The sequence below is a fragment of the Musa acuminata genome, chromosome BXJ2-6 (assembly GCF_036884655.1).
Source record: "Musa acuminata AAA Group cultivar baxijiao chromosome BXJ2-6, Cavendish_Baxijiao_AAA, whole genome shotgun sequence".
NCBI lineage: Eukaryota > Viridiplantae > Streptophyta > Magnoliopsida > Zingiberales > Musaceae > Musa > Musa acuminata.
In genome coordinates, this window is record NC_088343.1 from 42997040 (window position 1) to 43019361 (window position 22322).

At 36.7% G+C, this 22322-nt stretch overlaps 1 protein-coding gene across 10 annotated transcripts; it reads right to left on the minus strand.

The window, feature by feature from the left end:
• Nucleotides 1-2481: 2481 nt before the first annotated feature.
• On the minus strand, nucleotides 2482-19152 carry LOC135615773 (E3 SUMO-protein ligase SIZ1-like). 10 transcript variants are annotated; one of them, XR_010488153.1, is made up of 19 exons: nucleotides 19005-19151; nucleotides 18667-18727; nucleotides 17512-17592; nucleotides 16878-16920; nucleotides 16314-16392; nucleotides 16049-16211; nucleotides 14550-14683; nucleotides 12725-12793; nucleotides 11644-11731; nucleotides 10170-10245; nucleotides 9854-9927; nucleotides 9104-9211; nucleotides 6987-7148; nucleotides 5775-5879; nucleotides 5616-5696; nucleotides 4371-5520; nucleotides 3179-3536; nucleotides 2990-3056; nucleotides 2482-2890 (listed from the first exon to the last, which is right to left on the minus strand). XR_010488153.1 is itself a non-coding variant. In XM_065114728.1 (18 exons), the coding sequence occupies exons 1-18, from the start codon at nucleotides 19133-19135 to the stop codon at nucleotides 2839-2841; spliced, it is 2724 nt and encodes a 907-aa protein (XP_064970800.1). In that variant the 5' UTR covers nucleotides 19136-19152; the 3' UTR covers nucleotides 2482-2838. The 10 variants fall into 10 exon arrangements, 2 of the variants coding, with proteins under 2 accessions (XP_064970800.1, XP_064970799.1); XR_010488152.1 differs by having other exon boundaries at nucleotides 2482-2899; XR_010488150.1 differs by having other exon boundaries at nucleotides 2990-3096.
• Nucleotides 19153-22322: the final 3170 nt, after the last annotated feature.

Genomic DNA, 22322 nt, shown 5'->3' on the forward strand with positions numbered 1-22322 from the left:
CTCGTCGAGACTTGTATGGGTGCGGTTTTCGAGAGAGATGGAAAGGGTCATCGGGGGTCATTTGCATCACTTTCTGGGATGGAAATAGGAGAAGAGACAAGCAGCTACGTGTGACCGTACACCTCTAAAGCTGTAAACTTAGGGTCAGTGTCACATGTCATCAAGTCGAGTCTTCTCCTTAGACTTTGCAACGTTATATTATTATGATCGTTCCTTTCTCAAGCTGGCCGAACAGAGGGCGGGTGGGTTGATTTGTGCGTGTGCGAGTGACAGCACAATGGAAGGGGAAAATGGCAGGTGAGTAGGAGACTGTCGTGTTGCCTCGAGTAGGACGGCAAGCACTTCAGCTGCACGTGCTACGATGATTGTGAGAGCAGCAGCCGCGCAGGTCACGCCATGAACAGGACCGACCACGCTCCGGTAGCTGGCATTGTCTCGTCGAGTCTGATGCAGTAGCTTCATCTGACACTAAGTTTAATATGTTGCATAGAGGTAAATAACTAAGAGAGGTGTGAAGAAGACTGACCTCAAGATTGAAACGGTGGCGAATGGATGTTCTGACGAGATATGAGACTCACAATGACCGGAAATTTCCAGACATACGCATTCCAACGTTGATAGCGGAAGTAATGATATGTAAGTATTACATTGTTGACTCATCCAAAACCATCACTTGGCCAATAACATACGTGGAAGAACATTACCCCTCTTTTGTAATCGTCGATTGCCCATTTCAATCTTTGGGAGGATCGAATGACCCAATCGCAGGGTGTCTTAATCCTTAATAATGAGGCCCATCCCCCTTTTATCTAGGTCGTCACCTATCATAAGCGACCTATCACCCTCGTCAATCATGATTTCAAAAGAACTCACACATTTATCTGTAGAGGACATTAATCTTATGTGAGATGACTCAGTTCCCCCTTTCCCCCTTTCCAGGCGCCTGACATGGGAGACCATCCCCAACTTATTTCAAACAGACTTTAGCTCTAACAAATGATACTCTCACAATCATCATTCCCTGACGCCACCTCAGAGAGGCGTACTTACCAATCATTACCATAAAATGAACCCTTGGATGATGTGAAGGGTTCCCTGACTAGCTATCGATCGCACTCCATCGATTGCTCGGATATAAAAGCTAACCCCAAAGTCTGAAGGGGGGGCATCTCTACTATTTTCACCTCCTAACTGACTTTATCATCAGAGGGGTCAGGTCAAAAACATCCCTTCGATGATGATCACTTGTGTAGAGACCTCGGTAAGGCTAAAGTAAATCTCGAGACAACACTAAATCTACCTTTAGCAAATAAGTAACGCCTTAGAATCGTGCCACTCAGATTCGTTTCCTGTTTCGATCTCCTCTTGTGGGCTCCCTAGACGAGAGACGAGTTTGCATCTTCGGGATCAAACCAAGTCGTGATGACTCCACGGTTAACAACATCAAGGTAACAATAGATGTAAAATAACAAGGCAGCTACTGAAATATCGCCACGAGCAAAGCTACTGATAGAATCGGATCAAGAACAGGAACGTTTCCAGACAACAATGAACTCAAAAGAAAGCATGAGGGGAGATCAAAACGCACAAACGTCAGTACCTCTGTTGCAGATCTCCTCGTTGCGGACGAGGCAAGCCCACCGGCCTGGCAACAACCGTGCTGCAGTCACGGCCGCTCTGTGGGCTCGTTGGCAGCAGCAGGAGGTTGTCCTCCCCACCGGGCATAGAGCCGAGCGAGACATTTATCATTGGATATCAGCGAACAAAATCTAAAAAAACCAGAACTATTTATCACAACAACACAACAGTTTCTACAATTACTTCGGTTCTTGTATAAGAACAAGATTATCTTTTCTTAGAATCTATTCGTAAAGCACACACGCCTCAGATTTCTCAAATCTTAATATACGCAAAATAATAACAGAAGCAGAAGAAAGATATTAAATAAGGTGACATAATCCAACAAATAAAACATAAGTTCAGCAACAAATGAAGAAAAGGAAAAAGGAATAGATGAATATAACAAATTACTATAGCATTCTTCGACATTTTATAACAAGAGTGCTCATATGAACGGATTAGTCTCCACAAGAATAAAGTAAGATTAACTGTAATTGCAACAAAAATGATGGGTATTAAAAGTTCAACCTCTTTCTAGTTGAACTCCAATTCTTCCCCTATATATAAGTTGATGTTCACCACCCAGTGTTCAACATCAGTGAACTAATGATCAATTTTCATACATATATGTTTGGCAGAAATGTCATCATGGATATTCATAACTCCACAGTAAACGCGCATGTTTGATGTATAATTAATCAATACAGCAAAGGGAGAGAACATACACTATGCCACAATATAACAAAAACGAGTGATTGGAAATATAAACTTGTAGCAAAAATCCAGTGAAACAAATGCCAGGCAAGAGAAAACAACTCTGGAGGCGCTTCATTGGAAACTTTCAAGAACTGACAAAATAAGTGCAGCACTAAATTTCTCTTTCTAATCAGGTTTAGAAGTACCTTCAAAACCAAAGGCTCTGCCTCTGAAGGTATATAAACAGCTGTCTTTCACGAAAAAGATCCTTAAGGCAGTGACACCCAGATGTGAAAGCAAGCAAGGCCCTAATTTCAACAATGTTAAGCATGTATAGAAGTCCATGTGGAATATGATAAAAGCAACATATATACATGTGAAAGGACTGCAAGTTGTGAGTGAAGCAGTCATCCATCTAATCACTACAGGTAAGGGAAGGGGATGATCCTCATGACCTTGCACAAGTCTTTGATGAAGGTGAATCCTGACATGAATCAAACACACCAATCATCGGAAACCATATCATGGCACTAATTGCATGGCTTTTCTGTCCACCAATTTCTGAAGGCTTATGCTGCATTTTCTTCATAGACACCAAAAATTAAGGACCACAAAAATCAACTAAATTTAGAATCAATAACAGCATATAAGTCAAACCACTAATTTGACTTACAACTCAGAAAGGCTCCCGTCAACACAGAATCGTATTGTACAATTTGCAGCATGCAACCACATTGGTTCTGCAATTCAGATAGAAAAAACAGGAAGTTCCGCAAGGATCTGATCAATATGTAGTAGTCAGAGATCAATCAACACAAGAATAAAGGAATAAAAAACAAGAAAACCACTTAAAGTGCCTCACCAGTAGGCAGGAAACTTGGCATGATTGGAAGCCACTTGCTACTGTGATCAGGAATAGGAACTTATCTAACTCATGGCAAAATAAATATTGCCTGTAATTGCTTTGTGTATAAATAAGAATGATATTATCCAATCAACAGAAAAAGGTGTAGATCCAACTATTAGTCCTTTTCTACAGAAAAAAAAACCATGATCTGAATCTTCATTAGATGACTAATCAGAGTCAGTATATATTGGCAGATACAATCGAGGCCTAGCAGACCGTGGCTGTCGGGGATGTGAAAATGGATTCTCAGATCTTTGATTCTTTGAATGAACTTTATCAACTCTGTTATAATTTATGCTCAAAAGTAAAGAAGCTGCATCACAAGGGGAGAAACAAACTTCACTAAATCCATAAAACAATTGATAACTCATCTACGGAATAAGATAAAGGGAGGAGCAACCATAACTAAAAATGAAATAACTATAAGATCGTTCACAAATGTAAGAGTTCAAAAGAAAAGGCCATGAGAAAGGTGGTAGCCCACTAGTAATAAAATAAGAAATTGGCACCTACATAACGTTGACAGATTGTTAAAAAAAAAGCATAATTGACAAAAAAGAAATATAATGGAAATATTAGTGCAAACAAGCATGAGCATGAAATCAAGTGTACTTCTGGTATAGGATGCAAATAGAAAGAAATAGGGGATCCCTTTCTGGTCTAAATGGACACAATATAAGCACATGTGATGCAAAAGAGCAGCAAAAACAGAGCCACGTACAGAAGACAACAAAACAACTTAAAATGCCAATACTACAATGGTTCCATGAGTGCATTCAGTGGATTCTTAAACATGTATCATCATTTATTTAACATTGAGAAGGTAGAAACCCCAAGAGCATTAAAGCAATACAAAGTGAAAGATGTGTACTTCACCATTCATTAAAAATGAATAACACATACAGTAAAATATCTTGGCATTTTACATCAAAGCGGATTATTCTTCTTTCAATATTGTTTTATCTAAAGGCTCTTCATTATGAAAATTAGGTGGTGAAACCATCAGACCATGTTTGGAAATGTCTGAAATCTTTAGGTAAGAGAAATATTTAAAGTTTAAATTCTTTCCACAGTAAGCTAGTGTCCTAGACAGATTGATGCAGGCACCAAGAAAATAATGTGGTCGTTTTATCGAGAAGGTACTAACCAGATTCATCTAATGGTTCCATCCTCTCCTTTGGTGTGAATTTCTGCTCTGACCTTGGTCTCTTAACAGGGGCAGATTTACCATCATCTCCACCAATAGCAAGGGTAAGCGATATCCAATCATCAGAGGTGACCTCATTTGGCACTTCATTGCGGTCATTCAACTCATCCTGCAGAGGAATTCCAGCTGGTCGAGTAGGAAGAAAAATTTGAAGAGATGGGTCATCACTAGCAAATGCCAAGGGATTATCAACCATGCTTTCATGTATTTCAATACTCGTATGACCAGCAGAAAGATCATGAATTCTTGAAGTGTCCCCAAAACCACCATTGGATGCTAAGCCATAGGCATCAGTTAGTGCACGGTCAAGAGAAGTATGTGAATCAACAAAAGGATCTTGTACTTCAGCATTTGACCCAAATAGTTGGAAGCTAGGGCTTGGAATGTCAAAGTCATCAGTATTATTGTCAAACAAACCAGCGCAAAAACCACTGTACATCTCAAGATCAGCATCTACAATGATTCTTTCTGAAACTTCAAGATGGCTAGGAAAAGGGATTTCACCACCACCAGCCAGACAAGTGTCATGGGCGGTTTTAGGAGAAAGTGGTGTATGATTATCTTCATCAGAATCACTGAGGACAATAACATCTGGTGTATTCGATGGTGCAGGTTGAACTCTATTATCAACATTATATGTTGGATCAAAATTGAAAACCAGAGAATTTAGCTCATGGATACTGTTTAAAGATGAACCAAAATGCCCTGCCTCTTGATTGACACTTGGGTCTTCCACAGCTCTATAACTACAGGTTGCACTACTGTTCATAGGAATGATCTGACAATGATCTTTAAGCTTACTGAGGACATGATTCTGAGAGGTTTGAAGCCTCATATCGTCAGGTTTACCGACTTCCCAAAATCCCCGTCTGTTTCGCTTTAATTTCAAATTTCTATGCACCTCTGAAGTAATTTCCTGCTTAATCTCCTTTAGTTTCTCCAGGTCAGGCTTCACCTCTGCACATGTATCAGCACAAAGTGAACCATCAGGCAGATGCCACTTAGATAGATCACTAAATTCTTCATTCTTAATGCGCCAAGAACCATCAGGTTTTACATCAATTTCATTTACATCTCCACAATTATGCAACTGTATCACCAAAATAAAAATGGGAAACTGTTCAATATATACATATAATATTGAACCAATTGAAAGTTAAAAGAATGATTGACTGAAGTACATACCAATGAAGTGATGCGATTGAAATATGGGTCGATGATAATGTTTTCAAGGGAATAGTTTTTGAGACAAATAGGACATTGCCACTGCATGAAAGCAAACAAATTTCTTAGTGCAAAAAAGAAAAAAAGTAAGAAGAGACTATTCGAAAGTATCATCACAACCTTCCGAGATTGTTGATTAAGTTCCACAAATGTTTCCAGGTCGAAACACCCCATATGAATACAAGATTTAAACCTGCCAGCTATCCTCATCCGAGAACCACTCATCTGCAAATTGAAATGGGAGAAAAACTACTTTATGACCAAAATTTTAAAATTAGCGGAATGGAGAATTTCAGTGTTGTCAGCACAATATGAATTGGCCTGATACAGCTAACATTCCTCTGTGCTGGTGAATACTAGCCGAAAATTAGCCTGATGCAGTAGTAGTATAAAAGAGCCATCAAGACTCTGCACAGCTAGGTCAACTCCTTGTGCAGGCAAGAATTCAATCCTTGGTTGTGACATGACACAGTAGAAGTTCAGTTACCAGTATATCTATTATAAACTAATTTATCCAATGTAATTTATGTGCAGAGGGATACAGATTATTTTCTTTAAACATAAGCATGATAATTAAGAGGTTAATCATCAAGGTTTCAAATCTCGAACATACCAATCATTACGAATCAGTATTTACGGGTTCAACCAAGTAGTGGTATCAAAGCACATGACTCGATCTTGGTACAGTATCATCCATTTTTTTATAATAAGTTCAATGATACCAGATGGTACTTCTGAGTACCACCTAATGTTCTGATACCTTTAACTATCTGGTGGCCAAGATTTAAATCCCAGTCAATCATATCTACATTGGTTTTAGAAGCACAACACGAGCACAGAAGATCACTGAAACTCAGATGCCTCGATCAATTTGTATTGCATGATGAAGGCCAAGCATCATATATACTTCTTGGGACAATTTTTTAGTAAATAATTCACATAAAAGGTATCAAGTTTTATGAGTACAAAATTTGTATCATTGTTGAACTGGAAAAGAGATTAAAAGGCAACATAACAAAAGGTTTGTCTTAAGGGGCAGACAGCTGGTCTGCAAGTTATTATTTAAAACATCACAGATCATACAAACCTCCATCAATAGCAAAATTTCTTGGGTCATCATTGGGGGAAACCAGCTGTAACAAACTAAAGTGGGCCTATATAGTTTTCTTCCAAAGATTCTTTTGTAAAACACAACTTTGCTCCATACGGATATTAGATAAAACTCAACTCGTTAGCTTGGTAGGAAATCAAACATAATACAGATGCATCAATGCTACTTCAATCAGCATTACATATAACACTCTGAGCACTAGTCTGTATACTTCCACTTACAGGACAACGGAGATTGATTGTAACAGAATCAGCTACCACTTCTAAATCACTATCGCTATCAGCATTTTCTGTAGCAGTTCCACCACCAATGCAGCGACAAACACGAGCAAGAGCGTCTTCAAAGCACTCACCATCTGCTTCCTTGGGCACTAAACTAAGAACCTAGAATTAAAGAATAGGTCCCTTAGACAAGGAACAATCAATTAAAAATCAGGAAAACAAATAGGAAAAAACTATCCACATTGAAGTCAAAAACAAAATCTGTAAGTACCAGACATTTATTGTATTTTGACACTTCTGATATGTTGGGAACTATCCAAGACTTTTCACACAAATTAAAAGAAAACAGAATCACATCACAATGAAATAAATTTTTTTAATTGGAGGTTCCTGATAACTGTCTATGGTGTCTATGGTTATTTGTAGGGCCGCTTACGACTCTTTAGCAGAAGTAATTATTTCATGCAAGGTGTGATGGAACATGTCTGTCACTAGCTAGTTCCAGCTGCCCTAAAGGTATTATCTGCTTTAAATTATAGCCCGCATGATTTTGTCATAAATGGATCCTTGAGGAGAGGAGGCTTGCTGGTGCTTATAAGACAGTAGCTCTCCATCTCCTAACAGATATGGAGCTACATGGCATCATTTAGATGTAAATCCAACACAACATTTATCAAACCTGCAAACATTTCCATAAACAACCCAAACAATAGGGAAAAGAATCAAGATAGTATCAAGCAGTTATTCCACTTAAGAACAATTTCACACATCCAAGTCCTGCACCTTGAAAACCATTGTAAAGCCCCAACCCTAAGGTACAAATTGAGAAAGAAAAGTACTCAACATATTTTGGGTGTGATGAGTTCAAAAGGAAGCAATACCCAATGGATGGCTGCAACTCTATGAACAAGCCTCATGCCAAGTTGGGGATGTACCATGCCCATGCATGTATGCAAATTCAATACTTCCTTCCATCTCTTTTAATCCTTTTTACGTTGATTGTTTTGCTAGCATGCACATGCCAACACAAATTTCAACAATGCCAATAAGTCCTCAGAACTGCTATCGGGGTTACTTGTCCCGATTTGCATGTTTTGTGGGCCATATCAACTAAAACAAATAAAATTCATAAAATACTCTAAAGTCCTCTAAAAAGGAAAAAAAGAAACTCAGAACAACAAAAACAGTCAAACAATAAAAGAAATACTTCCAGACCTTTCAGGTCTTCTACTACTAGCACCACTGTTATTGACCCGATTTTAGAAATAACATCAAAACATCTTATACAATGGAGCAAGCAACCTAAGTAACTAATTCAATATGTTCCACAACCCAATAAAACGAATCAACTAATCCCACAACATAATCCAAACTAAATAGTCTTCCCCAATGTGTTGCGGGCTCCAAAAGAGAACATGAGTTAATTTCAAAAGCATCATGCTCATTTATTAATTATGTTGGACTTGATATCATTCTTCATTCCATTAACTTTTATAAATTTTGTATTTTCATTTTTCTCATGATATTTAAAATGTTTTTATGATCTTAAGAAGAAATAGAAAGGAATCTCACAAGTCCTAGAGGATGAAATTTATGACACCTCAAAAGATCAAAATATTATCCCATCTTAACAGCTTATTTATCAGAACGGCTGTTGCTGTTGGAACAATGAACATCATGATACAACTAGCACTTGGATACATGATATCAATAGGTGCAATGCAGGATTAGCTGCCATGAAATTATTTTAAATACCCTAATTAGGGCATACACCATAATTATCATGTTGATTACTCATTATCCACTATCTTATAAAAATGAGTGCCATTAGATGAAGAGACTTCATTAATCAACATTATGACATGATTGAAGCCAGGTTAGGAGGTCAAGTTTCCTTTTATCAGCTGATAAGCTGTCGTCCAAAATACTGAGTCTAACTAGAAGGAAACAATCAATCGAATAACAAACATATGAACAAGGCAAAATAGTATAAACAAACATACTAGCTCATATTAACAGCAAATGATGATAATGTCGCATGTAATGCAAACAAATTATCTAAGTCAACAGATTATTTCAAACTTTCATGGGCACAAAGTAAAATTTAAATAAACTACCTGTTGTATTGACTGCCTCTTTGCAAGTCTGATTCCAAAACAGAATACTCGAGCATCACGCCATGATAAACAAATTTTGTTACTGCCTTCCTTGGTACACGTGGTTATCTAATTAAAACAATCAAATGATAAGGCATATCCATGTCAAGAAATAAATGCACGGGAAGTTAAATAATGCTTATAAACTGTAATAGAACTATGCCCTGATTGGTAAATCATATGTGGTTTTCTTGTATGAAGTTCATAACATCTTTCCACCATTGTTGTTACAGGTGGTCTCCCAAAAGCTTGGGCTACGGTCTTGGACTAAATCAGCCTCACAGCCTACACACTCATATCGTCTACACATACTGTTGTGTAAATTTGCATTTACACAGATGACAGTTTAAAATTGACTGAATATGCTGCATTAGCAAGGGACATGATACTGAAAATTACTTAAAGATAATGGTGGGTTTTGAATATATAATTTAACCAAGATCATCGATGGGGCCACTGGCAACATTCATAGACTATTGTCAGGATCTTAAAGGAAGACCATGGCCTTGGGTAACCAAAGGCTATTTAACATCTTTGCACTCCAGGTTTTCACAGTTTGTGATTTCACTTATGAGAAAGAATATCATACATATTTAGGAATAAAAGGGAAATAAATTTGCAGTGACCATAGATTAAGATGAATCATAGAAATATGAGCTTCTATAACATGCAGTAAAAGTACTGTGGGCCTCAAGGAACCATGTGACTGACCACTGGACCATCATCCCGACCATTTATACCCAATAACTGTGACCCTTGTCTAGCAACCACTTGGACTGCAACTCCTGTTGAAAGTGAAAACATCAGCATATGTAGCCAGAAAGATCAAGCACATTAGATATGCACTGCAAATATAACTTGCCCATATTAGTCACCATCTGCTACAAACATATATGACAATCTTTAAGGTTGACAAAACAAGAGCTTAGGATGAATGACAGACCAAGAATGTTTAAACAATTTGAAAAATTAGCAACAAGATCATGGCATGTTCTGCAATAGACGCAAGGGCAGATTACTTACATACCGTTAACTTTCAACTCTGCAAATTGCGGCCACTGCATCCTAAATGGAACCTTATCTTTGAGTAGTAGACACCAAACCTGCAATATAACACACCATTAAAATCATTGTCCATAGTAAGTGGTGATAATAGATTTGGCATCCATGGCAGTGACAAAGGTGATTGTCGTTGATATACTGGTGGTAATCTTCAAAGCTAGTGGCAATTGAATGGCAAAGGGAATGAAGGTGGTGACGAGGATGACCAGGGTTTAAAATCTCAGTCCTGAGACATTCAGCCTAGTATGGTACCAACAAACTAAGAAGCATATCATCCTGTACCTTCAAATGTCACCGAATAAATAATAAAATGAAATACCAACCAACACTGAGCTATCCACTCGGATCATTAGGCAAACCGATAAATATGGATTATTACATACCGTTCTGATTAGCATTTGAAACCTAGGCGACGAAAACAATAGCAGCAGTGGTGAACATAATTATGGTGATGGTGGAAATTACTGTCACAAGGGATGTGATGGTAGCATATGTGGAGGGGGATATGAATGTGGTTGAGCAAAGATAATTATTGTTGACATGGTAGTAGCAAAGATGGCAATGATAATTGGAAAGAGATAGAGGTGGCTGCAGCACTAAGATGGTGGCAATATAAAAGTGAAAAACGATGAGAAGTAATGCATAAAACTGTAATCCAATTTTGACTTGAAACTCAGAGCAGTAGAACATTCTCTTGATGCAGGATCATTATAAGACAACAAAAAATCAGTTGAAATTTCAAATAAGGTACAAAAATCCACATGCAAGTTTTATGTCTAGATACATGTGTATATATATGCATTTAGTGATGAAAATATGCAAAGAGCCGTAAAGCATATAACGTGTTATTACATTAATCCATGTAATCGCTACTGTCATGGTCTAGTAATTTCAGATGAATTTCTGCAAGTATACAAAATTAGGTTAATACAACAGAGAGGTTCTTAGTGATGCTCCTCTTCCCATAGATGAGATACATTGGTACAGGTTGTTGTTTCTTACCTTTGCAATTATGCAAATCATTAAAATGTCTTGTTCCACATTTCCCAAGGCTATATTGAGAAAATGTCTGTTTCAGGGATGTTGCAATAATCAAAGATTCATGAGAGATCAGAGGTTTTGAATAATTACTTGTTTGCACTAAAAAATGATGGCTATATGCATATAAACATGAGGATTTCACATGGAAAAAACATGATGCATATGCCATCTAATTACTTATGCAGTCCACTCCAAATGTGACAGATAAGCCTCACCAAACACAATAGCCTCCTCACAAGTCCACATCAATCCCAAGTATAAATGGCAAGATGATGTCACTGGATGTGGGTATGCTTAACCACAATAGTCTATGTAAATTAATTGGTGACTCAAAAGTTCCAAAGACTAGTAACTCGAAAAAACCAATAATTCTAAAAGAACCAAGGACATAAGCTAACCTGGAGATCATAGTCAGCTCTCTGGAACAATTCTCTATCTGCTCTTGACAATTGAAATATCCTTTCCACATTTTGTAATGTGTTTGTGCTGGAGATTTACAAGCAAAATTAGAGAAAAATATTACAAGAAAACACATAATAGAGACAAATTAAAGGAAGGCACTAAAAGTAGGATGTACACATGATCAACAAGCATCATGAAATGGCCATCACTTTTGCAAAATAAGCCAATCAGTACTATAAATTCACATCAAACAATGCAAAATCATAAAATAAATATAAAGAGCATTTTGGTTCATAAAATTCACATCAAACAATGCATGAATAGATAGACAATCACCCAAAATCCCACTTTACAAAGAGCATTTTGGTTTATTAAAATTTCATATAAGAGGTCCTACAAATTCTTAAAATCCAGAAATAATAAATGGTACCTGCAATTCTGCAGTCAACTTAAATATTCAGAAATTACACTACCAAAGTGTTCCAATATTGTCATAATTTCTTAAACTTGAGCCTTTTTCTCATATAATAATAGTAATTGATTGCTAATGACATTTTGTCCTTCACGTGACTGCTTTTTTTCCTGTAATCCACATATGGTACTCACAGGTGAGTACAAAAGATGTCTCCTAAAATAAATCATAATATTTTAGAATCTCAAAGCAAAAAGGACAATCCATCATTAGTAATCAACTAACAATTCAGGAAACACAAGTTTTTGGGCATCTAATTCTTGATTTTCCAATTCAAGATAGCAAAAACGACATGCCTCGTTCCCACCCAAAAACAAATTATACAAATACTTCTATTTGACATTAGTTGTGGAGACCAAACATGCTTATGACCATAAAAACAAAATAATAGAAGAATGAATGAACAAGGTAATGCGGGTGGATCTGAACCATTTATAGGGAAGAAAAGCATTGATTTGCTATCTGATCAAGGACATATGACAGTAGCTAACCAATAAGTTTCATATGATTGTTTTCCATATCCCAAATCTACAAGCCTTTATGGTGTTTTTAACAAGTTCATGAGATTATGTATGTACAAAGAAGAATAATAACAGAGCACTTACCCATCGCCAATTATTCCAGAAGATGTCAACTTTACAGGAAGCAACGGGTGCTCCACTGTCAACCAGAACCTGTAGTTCACAAGAGTGGCACTAATATCAACAAGTAATTGCTTATCTTTTGAGACAGGTAAAAAAAGGAGATATGATGGATAGAGAAATAAGGCATAGAATTTGTAGGAAAAGCTAGCTGAAGTACAGGAAAGTGCTACCTTAGCTTTCGTGAAGTGGTCTTTTTTTTTTCCTTTAAAAATCATCATAGTGAGGCCAAGGTTCGCAATACCGTACCATACCGGTATTTCGATCTGGGCTCGGTACCGGTACGGTACGGTATACCGAGCGGTACACCCAGGTGTGCCGAGTACTGCAGCACCGCTACAATGCTACAGTGCACTTGGACCGGTAACAGACGGTCCGCGTACCGACAACCGGTCGGACCGGTACGTATCGCCCGTACCGGGCGGTACAGTTCGGTACTGCAAACCCTGAGTGAGGCCAAACCTTCTTTATCACCAACCAGCCAACATGATCTTTTTCTATTTATTTTCCTATAAAATTGATATTTTTATCAAGTAAAATATTAAAGTGACCAAAGACAGTATGCTCCTTCTCTACAGCTCTTCAAGATGATTTTACACACGTTGGACACTGTCACATCTATAGAATTATCAGTATTATATCAACCTCTCAGTTATGTCGAGTCAGTAGAAAGAAAAAGAGATCAAACAACTAACACATATTACAATTTGTACTGTGTACCTTACTGACGACACACCCAAGTAAGGGTGTGCCATGCTGCAATATACCACTCGTTATAGGCCAACGTACCGATCTGATAGGGGACCGGTACGCGGACCACCCTATACCAGGTGGTCTATGTTAAATGGTCTCGTATCGCCCGATACAGGTCTGTACCGATTGGAACAATCGAAATCCGACCATTACCAGATTTCGACCGATACCGATCAAGGGCTAGGACCGATTTGATACAAACGGTCTCTTTGACCGTTTGAACTAGTAGAAAGAGTTTCTAACCCCTCATTCTCTCCATTTTCGTTTTCCTTAACTCATTTACTCTTTCAATCACTTTCTCACTCACATTTCTTTCATTCTCTTATTCACATATTTCTCTCATTCTCTCATTCTCTCAACTAGTAAATAATTCAATATCAACGGAAGGAAGATCTGGAACGTACCATAAACCTGCTCTCCTCAAAACCCAAAAAAAAAATGTGCCACTATTCTTTCCTAGCTTAGATTATTTTTGCTAAAATTATACTAAATTTATATTTATTTCTAACTCAAAAAACCCTAATCTAACTTTTTTTCTATTTTTCAGGGATTTTCGGACCTATTTTTTTCTTTTTTTTTGTGCCATCGATATACCCTATCGTATCGACATACAGTATACTAGTATGGAGCGGCATGTACCGTGCTGCCGACCGATCGATATACCGGTTCAAACCAGTAAGTCGAACCTTGCGACCAACCATTCTTGTTATAGATGAAGATAGACACTATCTTAGAGAATAGAAGGCAGTGCAAACTGATTCTGACTAGAAAGATAATATTACAATTTTTTAGCAGAAATTGATCAGAGGCATAACCAGAATAAAAAATATAAATTAAACATAAATATCACAAATACCTAAAACAAAGTTCAGTATCTTTTACGAGACAGTACTACATAGGTAGTACCAATACAGATAAAAAAACTGTTACTCAAACAATATTAGCCAAGATTCATTGTAATAAAAATTAAAGATTTAACTCTTATGACCAAAGTACTTGCAATATGAGGGGGGAAACAAGGATAGGCATGACATACGGATCAGCCCTACTGATTCTGCATAATTCACAATAAAAACGAGTTGGAAGTTCAGGTGAAGGACCCTCCAAAGTTCCCTCGGGTATAATTATACAACTTATGTGCTGCCACACTTGACACCCAGGATCCTCACACTTAATCAGAAAACGCCATTAGTCAAACAATGCAAAAATTCATCATGTAATAAAGATTCAAAAGATCTAAAGAATAGTTGACTCCAGCAAAGAACTGCATATACTGGAGATAAAAATAAAAATAAAACCAGGAAAGCTAGCAAGAAAACATATTTGGGTGAACAAGCCAAGCAACAAGAGCAACCAATACCAAGAAAAGAGGAATTTGGTTTTTAAGAAAAAAATTGCTTTTAGAAGATATTATAGAAGTAGAAAAGCAAAAAAGTTGGATCTTTCCAGCCTTGCCCGCTCAGCACATTACGAACCCTAGAAATGTTCAAAGCTGCTTGGATAACTAGCAGTCACAAGAAAAACGCACATCAAAGGGTAAAACATGTATTAAACAGAAAAATAGAAGTATATCACATGGTAATGGTACTGACGAGTGAGAGAAAGATGTAAAATATGCAAAATAAGGCCAGGAATGGGGAATGTGCTCCAGTACAGTCCAAGCATCAAATTAAGCATTCTCCTTATGTTAAGCTTATGGAGAAAAATGCAACAACAACTAAATTATAGTTCAAAACTACTTGAATTCTAAAAATATGCGGTATATTGCATTACATCAGTCATAATTGAAAATTTATAAATAAGGCCCCACGGCATACAAAACTAAGGAAGCTTTAGTTTGATGAATAATTAAGAAAGAACATGAAGTTTGTTTTAGTTTTGTAATTTGCATAAGTTAAACTGATTTCCTAAGTATGATGTTATAATCATTAAAGCTCATTTCAAAACAATACTTCACAAGGACAACACACTGTAGGTATTGCTTAAATCAATTAATAGCACACTTCAAATTGTGCTAGCAATTTTGTGGTTGCTTCTTTTAAGGCTTTCATACTTTTCAAAATCTCAACTTTATATGCTGCTACAATTATTAATAAAAATGAAGAAAAAACATATAGAAGATGCCCTTATACACAAAATAAGCACACAAAGATCACACTTAAAAAAAATAGCACAAGCATACAGACCCCAATAATTTATTCATAGTAACAAAAGATGGCCAAATTAATAGAGCCATCATGACTGATGCAGAGTCTTCAAAAGTATGACTATGGAACCAAGAAGATTTAAGATGATGTCATGATACACCTAACAGAGAAAAAACATGTACAGCATCTCTAGAGAAGAACAGACCTCAGTTGATCCAAATAATTCTCATGAAAAATAAATTCAACCATTAAAATACTAAAACATGATGATGTAATCATGTAAGTGAAATTTAATGGTATACATGCTTTGTATCGTATAAAGCGAAGAACATGATGCTGGTCAAAATTAACTTTAGGAACATTGAAAAGCCAAAAGGAGAATATATACCTGAATAATTGAATCAGTACTAAATGAGTTCCCACAGGGACAGCGAACCTTCATTTCCAAACGATAATCATCAATTTCCTCTTTAGGCTTCACCTGATTGTAATCTGTGACAATACCACTCTTGGATGCTAAGTCTGTGGCACCAGGAACTAGAATCTTCCTCCTAATAATTTAATTAGCAAGTCGATCATGCTATTATAGGACACATTTGATAAAATATTTGAAACAGAAGGCTGACATAGATAATGGCCAAAATCATGATCACCTGTAAGCATCATCGATTATTTTAGCCACTTCATCTTTCCAGAAGGAATTTCTTTTTCCCCAAACCTGTGACTTGGGAACTGTAGAAAGGTTAACACTCGACAAAAATCTAAGGAAAAACGAGATATTTAAGAGGAAAGGAGGGTATCCAAAGGCCAAAAAAGACAATAGATAAGAATATTGCTTGGTTGGCAAAATAATACTGTATCACTATCCTTGGAAATAACATGCATAGATACATATGCAATCAAGTACACATCGGAAAGATGAAGGTGGCATTCAACTTAGATACACAATGATTACTGGACGCTCTGTTGTTAAAAGAAATCAAAATATTTAAAAGACCTGAGTACATAACTTCAAGTGACAGGCGCTTTAACATCATTCGCCTTGAAGAAGGAAAGCAAATTCATGGGACAAACAAGCCAACTCTAAGGATAAGGATTAACAATAATCAGACAATCTAAACAACAATCAGAAGATAATTTCAAGAAATCTGACATGTAGACAACATCACAAATTATCTATTATGTTCGAACTGCCAAAAATAGAGTGATGTCACTACCTTGTTCATCTGAAAGCAGTTGCAAAATCCTGTCCACAAGGTCCTGCATAGCACCAACAAACAATCAAATTACTAATAAATTTGAGAAAATTATAGATCAAAAAAATCAAAACACAAAGGAGTCTTAGTGCTGGCGATAGATTATAATCTGCAAGGTTATATGGCTGAACATGCAAGAATAAACCGCCCACATGATGACATTCCAGGAGACTTGTCTGTAAGACTGTAACAATGTTAATTGAGTATCCTCAATCAGAAGGCATTAAACTTCTCTTCGGAATCAGTTAACTATGCAGGATAGCAAATAATGCAAACTAGAAAACAGAAAAAAGATATAAGCCTAAAAACAGAAGAAGTAGTAGAAAATAATATCTTCTAATATTCTAAACAAAAAACATTAGCTACAATGATTTTTATGGATGGATCTTGCAAGTTCAGGTTCTGTTATGAAGAATTTTACTGGTCACAACAAAGACAGAAAGTTGCTCAGGTGCTGATTATTGTAATACCCTATTTATCTCAACTTGATTATCCCATGTCCCATGGCATTTCTTGTATAACATTCACAACTTCTAGCTCTAGATATATTTTAAAAAACAAATAATAATCTTATTAAACAATAACAATAGCTGACCTGCTTCTTTCCTTGCTTTACGAGACCTAGTTGAGTCAGAACATCCTTCAGCTCTTTTATTCTAAAGCATGCCAACTTATCCTGATGTAAATAACATAGACATCAATAAATGGAGCGAAAGGGAAGCATTCTTAATAATCGCATTGGTCTTATTATTCATGAGTTTGCTAAACTGGCAAAGGCTAATTCTCAAAATAATCACTGTATGCATGCACACATAAAAGCAGATAGCACAACAACTAAACAACACCCAACATCAACAACAACCATGAAGCGATGCATAAAAGTGGCCTCTGGGAAGAGAGATATCAGCAGAGGTTGAACTCTCTGTTACAAATAATGCAACAAACATAAATTTGAAGTAAAAGGTAATCCAAATATATCCACACATGCAAGGAAAAAAAAGCAAAAAAGTAGTTTGGCTGTTGGGTTAATATATTTTCAGTTAAAACAATGTATGTTGTGGAAATTGAATATAGTAGTCAAGCTCTTTAAGTTACTATAATATATATCTGATATTTTCCACTGATTTGAAGATCTTGCTAGAACAGATACTGTCATTCTACTGGATGTATGAAGAGATAACATCTGTATTTGCACCTAAGTTATTTAAAATATTCAAGAAATTTTATCACCTGTAATTTATTTTATTTCATTTGACGCAATTTCAATTTTACAATTAGAAACTGAGCCATGCATTACCATGTAACAAATAATTCAGTCAATACAGAACTATATTTTAGCCTTATCGCATCAACATTATCTTGTTATATTCAACAATTAATCCTAGTCATAAAAGCTTTATTATCATGCTTTCGGTGGATAACAAAGTAGACGAAGTCATAAAACAGCCACCGTTTAATGATCAGAAAATTATGTTCAAAACTGAAGTATTCAAGAAACAAAGAAGAGACCCATGCATAATAAACTCCGATATATTTGGCAAGGAAACCCAGTTCAAGGGTGAAATTCTGCCTATCAACCTCGTTTTCCAATCACAAAGTCGCCCAACCAACTTAAATAAGCACTACAAGAATCCATCTCGATACAACGTCACAATTAATCCCCATAAGCAATTCAAGAAGGTGAAACAAATGGATCAAGCAAGCAATTAAAAGCAGAAGTGAGCAACAATTTATAGAGAAAAAAAAATACCCTGCAACTGGCAACCAAATCCATCGACCCAATTCCGCCACCAAAGGCAGCAATCCAACCCCTGGAAAAACCAGCAAGAAAGTAGGTGCCACTTGATCGGATAATCTTCGAGACCGATTCAAAAACAAATCAAAATTCTCTCAATCGACAGGAATCAAAATAGATTCTCCGATCCCAATCCAAGCTTTATCTCGCCACACAAACATCGCTGGCGGCCGATCCCAACTAGGGTTTTGAAGGAACCCAAAAAGGATTGACCATGAACGGCGGAAGTGATGATCGATCGATCGAACAGGAGAAATCGTACGAAACCGGTGGGAAAGAATCACTAGAGCAACCGCTTTTTCTCGTCGTCGTCGTCAAGTTGGAGGAGGAACTCGGGGAAGCGTTCTGCTTCAAGATTCGCGAACACGGGAACTCGACGGCCGAGAGGTGCGATCGCACCATTCCACGCTGTGTTCGGTCGCATTCTACCAACTCGAGGAGGGGCGCTATTGCGGACGTGTGCGGAGGATTTAAATCGGGCTTGTTACAATCGCACGAGTCCGCACGGCGATGGGTCGGACGGCGGTAAGCGAACGGCTGAGATAGGCGTTCTCCTGCGTGTGATGATGGTCGTGCGGCCGATATCGTCGACCTAAGATGGGCTTAGTCGGTGCGGGTACGCGTCAGTCGGTCGCAGTCAAGAGGCCAAGTTGGACCCCACCACGCCGCAACGCTGCCTGCAAGTACGCACGACTGTCACGGCCTGGGCACAAGAGGAGCCCACATATAACATTCAGTGGGTCCCACTGGTGAATTATGTGACAGAGGCACGGCGGGACGACATTTGGGTGGTCAATCTGAGGAGGGAACGCTGTCGAGCGTTTGATTGGAGATCGAGAATCTCGTCACTATCCTCACACCGAATGTTCCAATTTGATTAATATCCTTATCTTCGTATAAATAGCTAATTAAAATTACAAGCACAATGCACAACCTCTATTAAGTATTGATTTATTTAATACTACATAAACAAGAGTGATATCGAATCATTCCAATTCGATTTATATCTATCTGCATAAAGAATCCAACGTGATTGAGAACGTGGTATTATTTTCTCTTGAAATTTTAAGATTCAATGAATTATTTTTCTCTTCAAGTTGTTAGATGAATTATTTTTCTAAAAAGTTGAGCCCCCATTGATCATATTGATTTGTCTCTTCATTGAGGCTTTTGATCGTTGGGATGGCTCTCGTTGCCTTCGGATGAAATGTCCGAGTCCGAGATGCTCTTGGTGAATGAACTCCTCGATCTACTCCTTAAGTTAAGAACTTAAAATTTGGACTTATCCTTTCTCTTCGACATCGACCTCATCGAGTAGGAGTTCTTTAGTATCCTCTTCTGCTTGATCTGGAGGAACGTCTCAATATGTGACATGTTGAGAGGGATAGATCGACTCTTGGCTAAAATAGTCTTATATGAGTAGGGACACTCCATCAATATGATCTCAGAGTCAAGGCAAAGGTTGGATACTCCTACTTCGGATGTTTATGCAATTCTTTGTGCCTCCTCATGACCATCGTCTTAGTCGCGATTGATCCTCTGAAGCATCTCAAGTACAGTAATTAATCAATTGTCTCTATCAATTATTAAAAAAGTCAAAAGTTGAGCCTCATCATGAACACATGCATGAGGATCGAAGGGTAAGCATTAGTGACCCCTCAAGCCTTGTTAATAAACTTAATGATAAAATACATCAATGACTCATCTTCTATTTGTGGAATCCTCGTAAGGGCAACGATGGAGCATGTTGGGGTGCATGTTCCCTTATAAATATTGTTTAGACTCCTTTAATAGTTAGATTAAGGAGCTTATCAAGAGAGGTTTAAGGTGGGTGTACTACTCTTACTCTTAAGTCACAACTCTTAAAGTTATGGAAAAGGCATAGTATAATAACATGAGATATTCGTTATTCAAATATGAAATCTTTGAGATTTTTTTCTTGATATGATTAATATTTTCAATTAGTTGAGACTTAACATATAGAGTCTAATCAAGGCATACAGATATGTCACATCAACATTATACTATAAGAATATTTTATTATTAAATTAATTATTATAAAAAAAATAAATAATATATAAAATAGTATCATCATATATGTTTTCTATTTGGAACCTACTTAACAAAATTAAACTTCTTATGAGTTTTAGATATCTAAAATAAACAAATACATATTAATTTAATCGTTGGAGGGGTTTTATCGGACGATATATAATTTTTTGTTAGAATGAGACCAGGGATATAGAATATTGATCGTCGGCAACTCATAAGGAAGGTATTCAATGTAATATATATATATATATATATATATATATATATATATATATATATATATATATATATATATATATATATATATATATATATATATATATATATATATCATGTAAAAGGTTTACGGTAAGTCTGATAGCCCCGTTTTATTTGGATTTTATGATTATTTCAAGTTTGTATGGTCATCATGAAAAGATAAATTTGCTTAAAAATAAAACCTTTAGGCAACTATTAGGGATATTTTTTATGTGCATAGTGGTTAAAAAATTTAGTCATCTTATCACCTTGGAGTAAACTGCATGACAGAGCCTTTGAAGTAATATTTTAAGTTAGTTTATCACTTAGTTCCACAGTAGTATCATATAAACATTTGTTTGTGAAGATTTTTGGGTGCAACAAATTGTCTTATATCTTATGTTGAGTGATTATTCAAACATTATGAAGTTTATCTTTGTATTTTGTATTATCTATTAAGTGTTTGTTAAAGTATCTATCGGTGGGATCTTGAGCTTAACATTTCTACTAATATATTTTTTGATCTTTAAAGTTTATGAGAAGGTTGACTCTTTACTGATAAATATATAAGAGTGTCATATAATTTAGGTAAAACTAACTACGTATATGATAATTAGATAATATAAGAATAAATCTTTAAAGGATTATGTCACGAGATGAGACTAGTGGTTGACCTGCACCCATATGTGTTAATTCGCTCATTCAATTTCAAGCTATTTATGTTTCTACTAGGATGAAAAAAGAACAATGCTAAGAAGTGGCACATAGATTAACAATCTTCTTAAACCCTTGTCAAAGTCAAGTCGTTTCAATGAGGGTTATAAATGTCTAACTAAGAGGGTTATAAGAGTATAGCTAAGGCTACATTTCACTCTAACTTGACTACCTCAAAACGATCGATCCCTTAAGTCGATCCCTCATCGAGAGGTGCCTCCTCTATCATAGCTTATCCAATGCTTTCTCTCGATCTTAGTAGGTTGAGTTAATGCAAGCAAGCCCAAGGTCGAGCTCCTCCTGATCTCATCCAACGAGGCTCATGTTGAGCAGCCCCTATTTGACGTAGCTAAGTCGAACAACATGAAGGGGGCGCATGATGCAATTCGAGATCAAGACGATGTTTTGGTGTCAAAGATAATCCCTTTACCACCGTACCAAGTATACATATACATTTTAGCTACTAACACAAACATACAAGAGAAGTCAATGCACCCAACATCTGATTAGCCCAAGTCAAGCATGTCGAAGAAAAAACAATCTCAAACCTAACCATGAATGAGACGAATTCTTGCAAGGTTAGCCCGATCAACCTATAGCTAACAGGA

Bases quoted from the DNA above. Each gene is read 5' to 3' on its own strand.
- LOC135615773 (XM_065114727.1), bottom strand. From the start codon at position 19,135: ATGCGACCGAACACAGCGTGGAATGGTGCGATCGCACCTCTCGGCCGT. The intron at 12,794-14,549 runs GTATGTCATGCC...TGTGAACTACAG, and splicing joins AGAATCAGTAGGGCTGATCC to GTTCTGGTTGACAGTGGAGC. The intron at 5,697-5,774 runs GTTGTGATGATA...GCTTTCATGCAG, and splicing joins TTAATCAACAATCTCGGAAG to TGGCAATGTCCTATTTGTCT.